The sequence below is a fragment of the Scomber scombrus genome, chromosome 8, assembly GCF_963691925.1.
Source record: "Scomber scombrus chromosome 8, fScoSco1.1, whole genome shotgun sequence".
Taxonomy (NCBI): Eukaryota; Metazoa; Chordata; class Actinopteri; order Scombriformes; family Scombridae; genus Scomber; species Scomber scombrus.
Genome location: NC_084977.1, coordinates 32,130,011 through 32,141,588, shown reverse-complemented (window position 1 = coordinate 32,141,588; position 11,578 = coordinate 32,130,011). Strand labels below are relative to the sequence as shown.

Here is an 11,578-nt window from a genome sequence, read left to right as displayed (position 1 = left end):
GAATTAGTGTTGGCGAGAGACTTGAGACTTGACTCGGACTCTTGACCAGAGACTTGAGACTTGACTTGGACTCTAGCTCAAAGACTTGAGACTTGACTTGGACTTGTAAAAAATGACTTGTGAACAGCTCTGGCACAAACATCTCTGCTTTCACTGATTCATGTGTTTTGACTCTAAAGTGGAGCTGAGCACATTTCCAGACAGTGAAAGCAGAGATGTTTGCGTTGGTCGACCCTGCACACAAACATGCACTCGCTCATGTTTTCTCTCCTCAAGCGCTTCACTTCTACTCGTCTGAGTCTCTGCACATCGAGGTTTATGTGACACCTGAAGTTCACGCCTGCTTGCAGCTTAGTTTACATATAAACACGAAGAGCATGGGGGCGAAAATGTCAGCATACGATCAACAACTGGGTGTTGAGCTCTATATGTTCTCACGTATGTCATCCAGGTATGAAGGTATGCAGGCGTCAAACTGGCTCTGCTGCTTGTAAAAAAAAAAGTTTCACTGACAGACAGATGAGTTTAATTTAGTTGTAGATAGTGTTGAGTATTGATAAGAAACGATCAATATCAATGCCATTGTCGATTCTTCTTATCGATACAATTCTTTATCAATTCTAAGGGTCTGATTTATTAAAGGTCTGCGTGTGTATAAACGTGTGCAAACTTTACATCACCTGCAAAAAATGTGCAAGCTGATCTACTAACGCAGCGCACTGAGGTTTGCATCTTTCAAATGTGCAAAAAGATAATACACACTGTTCATTTAGTACGTTTACCGTAATGACTGTAATATTAGTAGTTTACCATAATGAATGTAATATTAGTAGTTTACCGTAATGAATGTAATATAAGCGGTTTACCATAATGAATGTAATATTAGTAGTTTACCGTAATGAATGTAATATTAGTAGTTTACCGTAATGAATGTAATATTAGTAGTTTACCGTAATGAATGTAATATTAGTAGTTTACCGTAATGAATGTAATATCAGTAGTTTACCGTAATGAATGTAATATAAGCGGTTTACCGTAATGACTGTAATATTAGTAGTTTACTGTAATGAATGTAATATCAATAGTTTACCGTAATGAATGTAATATTAGTAGTTTACTGTAATGAATGTAATATCAATAGTTTACCGTAATGAATGTAATATAAGCGGTTTACCGTAATGACTGTAATATTAGCAGTTTACCGTAATGAATGCAATATTAGTAGTTTACCGTAATGAATGTAATATTAGTAGTTTACCGTAATGAATGTAATATAAGCGGTTTACCGTAATGAATGTAATATTAGTAGTTTACCGTAATGAATGTAATATTAGTAGTTTACCGTAATGAATGTAATATAAGCAGTTTACCGTTATGAATGTAATATTAATAGTTTACCATAATGAATGTAATATGAGGCGTTTTAACCCCACTGTGCAAAATACAGGGAGGAGAAAATGTAAATATGTTATTTAGCACACGCATTGTGATATAGCAAACCTGGAGGTAATGTTGGTGACTTTTTTTTAAAGACAATCTTTTCCAATGAATCCTTCGTTGTCAAACACTCGGCACCCTTGATATTTAACTCAGTGTTTGTTACTGAGGTGTTTGAGCATGTTGGTTGTATTTCTTCCTTTACGAGTGATTTCCGCCTTGTGTAAAAAATGGCAGGTGGCAAAATTGTCTAATGGTCTTTTTTTGTAAATTGTAGCCACGCTTTCGACTGCTTTCGTCTCGTCTCGTCGATGGTTCTGGTTGAAGAGGTCCTGTTGTTAAATTTGCAGGAATATCAGGAATCGTTAAAGGAATTGACAACGTGCAGACTCGAACGATTCCGATGGATTGAGTCATTTTGGACCGGTTCCAAATGGGGAACGGTTCTCGATTCCCAACCCTAGTTTTAAACAAAGCTTTCGATCATTGACGCCCAGCTTTAATAAGGAGGGAGGATGAGTCACAGAGAGAACAGCCCATCCTCAGGGTCAGTGAGATCACATCAGAGCTGTTAAACGTCTCAGCGCTGTGACGGATGCGTGTCGACGTAACTCTGCAGCTGCAGCTTTACATCATGTTATCGGCAGTTTGTTCCTCTGGTGTCTCATTATGTTTGAGCGAAGCATCAGTATAGATGGAGAGGACGCATCAACATATGTGGGCCAAAGTGCTTTCAAGGATAAAGAAGGAAATGATTAAAAGTGTAGAATAAAATCATAAAAACCCAGCTGCAATGTGCTGTGACCAGTTAAAGTCTTTATCATGACAATTAACCCTCTTTTATGAATGTTTTATATAAGAAATATGGGTTTATTTTGTTAAAATGCTACAATACGACATTCTTTATGAGTATAATAATCATTGCTTTTTATTTAATTGGGTGATAAATTATACTTTTATGCTTTTTACACCATCAAACCAAACCAGGTCAGTTTTTGACACAGGAGGACAACAGGTGTGATTAAAATAATTCATAATTTCTGTTTTTTATGACTAAAAAATGAGCTATAATTAAAAAATAAGTGTAAAGTTAGAATAAAAAGGTGTAATGATTTATACTTTATGTTTTATTAACGGTCAAAATAAACCCGAGAGGACAAAAGTTGCACAGTCGACGGGAAGAAACAACAAGAAGGATAAAAGACTAAAGAAAAGAAACTAAAGAAAAGAGAGATGGGTTTCTAATTAATCGTCGTGTCGTCCTCCCGGGTCAAATTGACCCCGTCTGTTTTGACTGTTCCTTCTTTCCTCCCTCCTTCCTTCCTTCCTCATTTCCTTCTTCTTCCTCCCTTCCATCCCTCCTTCCTCTTTTCATTTTTCCTTCCCTCCATTGTTCCTTCCTTCCTTCCCTCCTTCCTTCCTACCTCCCTCCTTTCCTTCTTTCTTTCTCCCTTCCATCCTTCCTTCCTCCCTTCCATCCTTCTTTCCTTCCTTCCTTCCTTCCTTCCTTCCATCCTTCCATCCTTCCTCCCTTCCATCCTTTCATTCCTTCTTCCTCCCTCCTTTCCTTCTTTCTTCCTCCCTTCCATCCTTCCGTCCATCTTTCCTTCCTTCCTTGACTCGAGGACAACAGGAGGGTTAAGGGATAAAAATATAATCTTCTGCATCATCAACAATATTTTTAATCTGTTTCCCAACTTGTGACTTTCTTGTTATTTTCTTATCTAAACAATTATAATTTTTATAGTTATGAACTGGAGGAAAATGGGTTAAATTACATTTTTCTTTTACTTTGAGGTAAACAGACAATTTCTGGATGAACTGAAGAGTCTTAAATCTTGGAATGGAAATGGAGAGAAGCGTTAAATATCAGCCGACTGTTTGATTCGTGCCTCTCAATCATTGGCTCCCAGCCGACTGTAACGTCCAATCATCTTCTTTTGCCTCTGAAGCCTTTAAATGCCTGTTTTTAGCATTTTAATTAAAGTTTATTTTTTTTCAGTATCACATTTCATTTGCGTCTGACTTTGTTTACACACAAACACATAAAACCACCAGAGAGGAGCAGTGTGTGTGTGTGTGTGTGTGTGTGTGTGTGTGTGTGTGTGTGTGTGTGTGTGTGTGTGTGTGTGTGTGTCAGTTTTTGGGCCTTGCAGCAACTTGCTCGGTCCTCTCTGGTATTTCCCGACACAAAGAGGGTCTTTTTCTAGATTTCACAGGTTTGGTTGAATCTCTCTGAGCAGTCGGCAGCCGCGATGTCGAATAAACGTACACAACTCATTCACTATTTCACCGTTTTTAATGACGTACTCGTATTTTACAGCCTCGTAAATGTCTTTTTATAAACTAGTTTTTACCCGACATGAGATGAGCGATGACACACTGTTCAGATGTAAAGATGTTGTACCTCAAACCTGTGTGTTTGCATGTCAGAGTGTGTGTGGAAACATACCTGACATGTGCTGACTTGTCTTCTACATGCATGCACACACACACACACACACACACACACACACACACACACACACACACACACACACACACACACACACACACACACAAACACAAACCTTCAGATAGCCACAGAAACACCGTCATAGTCCAAAATGGGCCAAAAACCCCCACCTCTGATCTACTTTTTGCCTTCTCTACCAACCTGTTGCTCCATTAATCTCATTTAAAATAACTCATCCTTCATATTTTACATCTAAACGTATATAAATCTGTTATATCTCTATATTTAGTACATCTCTATAACAACAGATCACATGCTGTGCTGTTTCCACAACAATGCAGTGAGTCAGTGTTATCGTTGAGGAGTGGAGACTATATTGTTTCTATAATAGCTGAGCAGCTTGTTTGGACTCTTTGTTTTATATGTATTCACAGTTTTGGGGTGTGTGTGTGCAGATGATCCACACCTTCTTGTCTCTGGGAAAGTCTTGAAATATTTCTGAACTGGGTGTACTGTTGTTTTTGAATCCTGATTATTGTTTATTTTAGTGTGGACCAGGCGGGGAGTTCCGGTCCTCTGAAATGAGGCCAACGCGAAAGTAACTTAAAACTGCATTCTATCAAAAGGCCACCAGGGGGCGACCGATTTGGTGTCAAAAGGATTTCCGTCTCTATACAAGTCAATGGAGAATTCACCAAATTCTCACTTGATTTCTAACCTCAGTAAACGTTTTCAAAATGTGTTTATGGTCTCAATCGCTAGTTTAAAGCCTTCTTCAATGCAGTATGATGTTCATTTGGGACATTTTGGCCTCCCTGATTTTATATGTGACGATAAAGCAGGGTATGCATTAGGGCGTGGCTACGTGGTGATTGACAGGTTGATTGGTTCACAGGTTCAGGAGGGCGCCTCATGCTCCTCCTGATGCCCATATAAGTAGAATCCCTGTTTTTATTTTTCCCAGCATGCACCTGAAATGTTCAAGATGGCGCTGCTCAGATCCGATACTATTGGCCTCCGAGCAGCAGTCCACAAACCAATGGGTGACGTCACGGATGTTACGTCCATTTTATATACAGTCTATGGTTTGAACCTAACTATTTAAAGATTTAAAGCAGCTGCAGTCAATAGTTTTATAATAAAAATTTATAAAATATCTGTAGTATATATGTATTTCCATCCACCAAATTTTTTTTTTTACCATATTTTCGATTTAATAAAACCTAAACGGAAAAAAAATCTCAAAATATCACAAAAAACTTCTTGCAATTTGCCTAGGTGGGAAAGTTTTAGGGTATAGTGTAATAAAGAGGGATTTAACAGCTTAATCATGACGTACATGAAGCGTTTAGACTTAAATGTATAAATGAATATTGGACTTTACATTTAGCAGGTGGACAGAAACACGAACTAATGAATGATAATGTTGATCAGTAACTGCTGCATGTGGAAATAAGTTATATTATAAGTTATATTGAGTTGTGTAATTGTTTCTACTAATAAATTCAGTTGCAAGTGTTTCTTCTGTTGTTTCAGTTCAAGTCTAATTTGCTTGAGTTCAGAGATTAAACAACAGAGAAGATTTTATGCTTGAAACATGAATCTAAATGAATGATAAAGTTGTGTTATCGCCTCTAAATGTGTAAATAAGCAGCTGTTTGACTCACGATTAAACCTCTAAACCTGCAGCTTCTAGATATTTCATCATTAACCGTCTGACATTATGAACGTTTTAAAGGTGGATGAGCAGGTCTCGCCTGGGAAACGAGGGCTCGTAGTCGTCGAGTTGCTGGTTTGGATTTTTTCCAAGTGTCATCACATTACCCAACGTGAACATACTGTACGTGTTTAGAAAGAGAGAAAGAGTTATTGGTTGCTTGTATACATTCCTGAGCCCTGAAGCCAACTGGTGAAACTATGCCGTCGTCATGCAGTGAAAACAGGTTTACAAAAGCAGCTAAAAGGAATTTAATTATTTCATCACACTGCAGGGTTAAAGCCAGACTAGTCTATAGGTGTGTCTCCTCTTCAGGTGTAACATCCTGCAGCCAGCTGAAAGTAATACAGTCTAATCCAGCAGCCGTCTGATAAATCCTGCTTTCATTAACCCTTACATACTAAAATTAAAATTAAAATTAAAATTAAAATTAAAATTAAAATTAAAATTAAAATAAAATAAAAATTAAAAATAAAAATTAAATAGAAATAGAAATAGAAATAGAAAATAAAATAAAAATTAAAAAGAAATTTAAAAAATTTAAAAAAATCAATTAAATAAAAAAATAAATAAATAAAAAATAAATAAATAATATTTTATAATTTGTACTCTTCATACTCTAGAATAACTCTTGCATGCTGTTCAGGGCCAAATTTGACTAATTTTAACATTTGAGAGCTGTATAAACACCATATACACTTTTCCCAATGTTTACCACAAATATGCACACATTTGACTCTTTGTAAGGCAGCTTTATTTATACAGCACATTTCATACACAATGGCAACTCAATGTGCTTTATAATAAAACAAACATTTAACAGTAAGAATTGGAAATAAAAAAACATAAAAACATGCAATTTGAGAAATAAAAATAAAATCCAAAAATTAAAACATACAATTGACCCTAACCCCCACCTAACTAATAATAATAAAAATTAAAAATTAAAAAAATTAAAAATTAAAATTAAAATTAAATAAAAAAAATAAATAAATAAAATTTATAAAAAATTATTAAAATTTAATAAAAAGAAATGAAAAAAATAAATAAAAATAAATCAAATAAAGAAATAAATAAAAAATTAAATAGAATGAAAAAAAAAGAAAATTAAATTATTTATTTTTTTAATAAAACTAAAAAAAAAATTAAATTAAAAAAAAAAAAAAATATTTTATAATTTGTACTCTTCATACTCTAGAAAAATCTTAACTCTTGCATGCTGTTCTGGGTCAAATTTGACTAATTTTAACATTTGAGAGCTGTGAAAACACCATATACACATTTCCTCCAGGTGGACTTTCCCCCAAATATAATAAATATAAAATGCATCATTAATATTTCTTATTTTTGTGCAGCTGATACACATTTTTGTAAATGCAAATGTCCAAATTTCTCTCTTTGTACTCTTCATATTCTATAAGATGTTCTCCTTTAGTGCAAATATATTTTTTTCAGCTATTTAATGTATTAATAACTAATGGGAGAGACTAATTATGAGTCAGAATATGAGCAGTATGTAAAGGGTTAAGGTTGTTTTGTTCAGTTTTGGAGGGATTTTGTTCATGTTTATGGTTGTTTTGGGTGCTGTAGTCACTATAGTGTATCAGAGAGGAAAGTATAAAGTGTTTGTGAGTGTTCTGACTAAAAAATGTCTCTGTGTTAAAACATGTTGGAATAATCGACTGGATTGTCTACATGAGTGTATTTGATTGGTCGGCGCAGTCAGAAGATGTTTATTTGTGTCGTGGAAAAAGTGTTTCATTGCATTTTTTTTGCCTGAGACTTTCATTGTTCATTGTTTCCAACTGTGTCTTCTTATTATCTTCATATCCAAGTAAACTGCAGCAGTAGACATGTTTTACTAAAGACACGCTGTAACACTGCTGATTCATGTTTTCTCTCAACAAAATGAGATAACGTTAATTAGCGTATTTGGCAAGTTGCAAAAAAATGTTGAGAGAAATATTCAGAGACAACAACAAACAGTACCTGCTTCTTCTTTTTATTCCTCTCATCTGAAATATGCAACCTTGCAGTTTGATCTCGTGTCGTCCTCACGGGTCAAATTGACCCCGCCTGTTTTGACTGTTCCTTCTTTCCTCCCTTTCTTCCTCCCTTCTGTCCTTCCTTCCTCCCTCCCTCTTTCTTTCCTGCCTTCCTTCTTTCCTTCCTCCATCCCCCTTTCTTCCTTCCTCCTTCCTTCCTTCCTTCCTTCCTTCCTTCCTTCCTCCTTCTCTCTTTCTTTCCTCCCCCTACCTTCCTTCTTTCCTATGTCCTTCTTTCCTTCCTTCCTCCCTTTCTCTTTTCCTTTCTCCCTCCCTCCCTCCCTCCCTCCTTCCTTCCTTCCTTCCTTCTTTCCTCCGTCCTTCCTTCCTTTCCTTCCTCCCTTCCTTCTTTCCTTTCCTCCTTTCCTTCCTTCCCTCCTTCATTCCTCCCTCCCTCCTTTCCTTCCTTCTTCCTCACTTCCTTCCTTCTTTCCTCCCCCCTACCTTCCTTCTTTCTTTACTTTCCTCCTTTCCTTCCTTCCTTCCTTCCCTCCTTCCTTCCTCTCTCCTTTCCTTCTTTCCTCCCTTCCTCTTTTCCTTTCTCCCTCCCTCCGTCCTTCTTTCCTGTGTCCTTCCTTCCTTCCTTTCCTTCCTCACTTCCTTCCTTTCCTTCCTCCCCCCTACCTTCCTTCCTTCTTTCCTTTCCTCATTTCCTTCCTTCCCTTCCTTCTTTCCTTTCCTCCTTTCCTTCCTTCCCTCCTTCATTCCTCCCTCCCTCCCTCCTTTCCTTCCTTCTTCCTCCCTTCCTTCCTTGACTCGAGGACAACAGGAAGGTTAATACAACTTTCACACTAAGCTGAACCAAAGTGTCTTTGTTGTTGAAACCTGAACACACTGAACTCAGGATGCATCGTGTGCTCCCTCCCCCATCCTCGACCTCCTTTTGACCAAATGCATGATGGGATACTGCAGGTTCCAGCTCCATGCAAACCTGCACAGGATAAACAGGTGTAGATGATGCACAGAGTATTAACCCTTAATGGGAAATTATATATAAACTGGTTCTTTATTCTGAGCACTATTGGTTCAGTTAGGAGATTATAACCATGAAGATAAAATAGACCTTTTGTCTGCATAGTCTGCCGTCACCAAAGCAACCAGCAGCTTCACAGCATCCATCTGAACTTAAGATATCTTTATTATTATTCTTCCTGAGGAGAAATCTGATGCACAGCCAGCAGCAAACAGAGGGATGAATAAATGAGACAATGAAGAGAAACACACTTTATAAAAACAGATACAACTTTAAGACTATGAAGATTTAATATCCAGAGTCTGTAGTTTACACAGTTTCACAATTAATATCATCATGTGTGTGTGTGTGTGTGTGTGTGTGTGTGTGTGTGTGTGTGTGTGTGTGTGTGTGTGTGTGTGTTGTCGTTATATGACTTTAGCTCGGTCCTTCTGTCTGCTGCGGTTTGTTTTCCTTCCCGCTTATATAATAATGTTTTTATAGCACTTCTCTCTTCGTCTTTATTAGTTTTTTTTGTACAATGTCTTTGCAATCTGTGCACGCTGCTTTTAATTGCTGTAATTTATTTTATTTTTTTTTACACATGCACAGAGACAGCAGCTGAGAAGGAGGCAGATGGCTCCTTCTGGCACATTTACAGTGAAGCTGATTAATGTGAACAATCCTTAAAAACAACAGTAATGAAAACAAACAAGTAGCTGTGATGAATCTGTGATTATTTTAATAATTCATTTATTATCTAATTTATAAATAGTTGAGAAAAGAGGGCTGTATCATATGTTTGCACTGACTAAGAGAGATTAGATTATGATGAAATGTCAAAGTAATAAATGGTGAATATTTGAGCTAAACTTTAAAATAAGGAGCAACTTTTTTTTAATCTTTATTTTTATTATTTTGTCCTCATCTTTCAGGCTTTCTGTTTCACCCACAGTCTGCTCATCAAACGTGGTAATAGCTTTTCTTTATTGGTTTGCACTTTCTGCACAATAAAAAAAATGTAATAAGATGAAATAAGACGCTACTAAAACAACAACAACTTATTACTGAAACTAAATGAACCTAAAATATCCCCATGCAGAGTTTTACCAGCAGGTCAAAGTCGTCACTTAAGCTGTAAAATATCAATTTGATGGATTAGTTCAGACGTTGACTTTTCCTCTAACGCCTCCATCAGATTGATCCTTGTAGTTTTTAATTGACTTGATATCTTGATTCTTTGATCCCCAGACGATGAATCTAAATAATGTTTTATTAGCACCATCGATTCTTAAATGAGCAAAGAACAACAAAAGAAAACCAACGTCTTAAAAAAATTAGCTACAAGAATGGTGCACTCCTTATGTAAGAATAATAATTAATAAATATTAAACCTCCTGTTGTCCTCGAGTCAAGGAAGGAAGGAAGGGACTAAGAAGGAAGGAAAGGAGGAAGGAAGGAAAGGAGGAAGGAAGGATGGAAGGAAGGAAGGTAGGAGGGAGGAAGGACGGAGGAAAGAAGGAAGGAAGGAAGGTAGGATGGAGGGAGAAAAGAAGGAAGGAGGGAGGGAGAAAGGAAGGGAGGAAGGTGGGGGGAGGAAAAGAGGAAGGACAGGAGGAAGGAAGGGAGGAAAAGAGGAAAGGAGTAAGGAGAGGAGGAAGGGATGAAGGAAGGGAGGAAGGAAGGACAGGAGGACGGGAGGAAAGAAGGAAGGAATGAAGGAAAAGAGGAAAGACAGGAGGAAGGAAGGGAGGAAAAGAGGAAAGGAGTAAGGAGAGGAGGAAGGGAGGAAGGAAGTATTCAAGGAGAAGGGAGCAAATAAAGAGGGAAGTAGGGGAAGAACGAAGGAAAAATTAAAGAAACTTAACCTAACGATTCATTTATTCACTCAGGATGTTTAAAAGTATTAATAAACCAACTTTTCCACCTCAGCTAAGCAAAATTAATAATATTTGCAATATTTGTAAAGTTTTGGGCATTTCCACTGTGAGGTTTTTTTTAATATGTAAATTGAAAATATGAATAAAAACAGATGGATGGAAATGCATCTTTGTATTTTTCCGATTTTTTGGGGAATTCAAGCGGAGAGTTATTCAACCAGACTGATATAAGATGTAGGATCAATAGATTCAGATTCACTTTAATAGTCATTCTCCTGCATTTGCATCAGGTGGGGAGTTCTGGTCCTCTGAAATGATGCCAACGCGGAAGTAACTTAAAACTGCATTCTATCAAAAGGCCACCAGGGGGCGACCGTTTTGGTGTCAAAAGGACTTCCGTCTCTATACAAGTCAATGGAGAATTCACCAACTTCTCACTTGATTTCTAACCTCAGTAAACGTTTTCAAAATGTGTTTATGGTCTCAATCGCTAGTTTAAAGCCTTCTTCAATGCAGTATGATGTTCATTTGGGACATTTTGGCCTCCCTGATTTTATATGTGACGATAAAGCAGGGTATGCATTAGGGCGTGGCTACGTCGTGATTGACAGGTTGATTGGTTCACAGGTTCAGGAGGGCGCCTCATGCTCCTCCTGATGCCCATATAAGTAGAATCCATGTTTTTATTTTTCCCAGCATGCACCTGAAATTTTCAAGATGGCGCTGCTCAGATCTGATACTATTGGCCTCCGAGCAGCAGTCCACAAACCAATGGGTGACGTCACGGATGTTACGTCCATTTTATATACAGTCTATGATTTGCATACATAAAAACGGAATAATGTTTCGCTTAAAATAAAACCGAGAGAATAAATAAAAAGAGGATACAAGACATTGCAAGATTTTCTAAAATAAGAATTATAAATAAATAAGATAAGAATCAAATTAAGGTGACTTCTCTAAAGAGCAAGAGCTTCACTTCAGTCATTTCAGTGGCAGTTCATTTATATTTATTATTTGCTAGTTGCTCTTTAAGTTCTTATATTTGTTTACAATACATCTTACAATAATATATTAAGACTGAAATAAATT

At 36.9% G+C, this 11,578-nt stretch overlaps 1 protein-coding gene across 1 annotated transcript in view; it reads left to right on the top strand.

Moving 5' to 3' along the window:
- Positions 1-215: 215 nt before the first annotated feature.
- The window catches only part of niban1a (niban apoptosis regulator 1a), a 36,344-nt gene continuing 24,981 nt past the window's right edge, over positions 216-11,578 (top strand). The window contains 1 exon segment of the mRNA XM_062424888.1: positions 216-459. Coding sequence (XP_062280872.1) covers positions 216-459 — 244 coding nt within the window.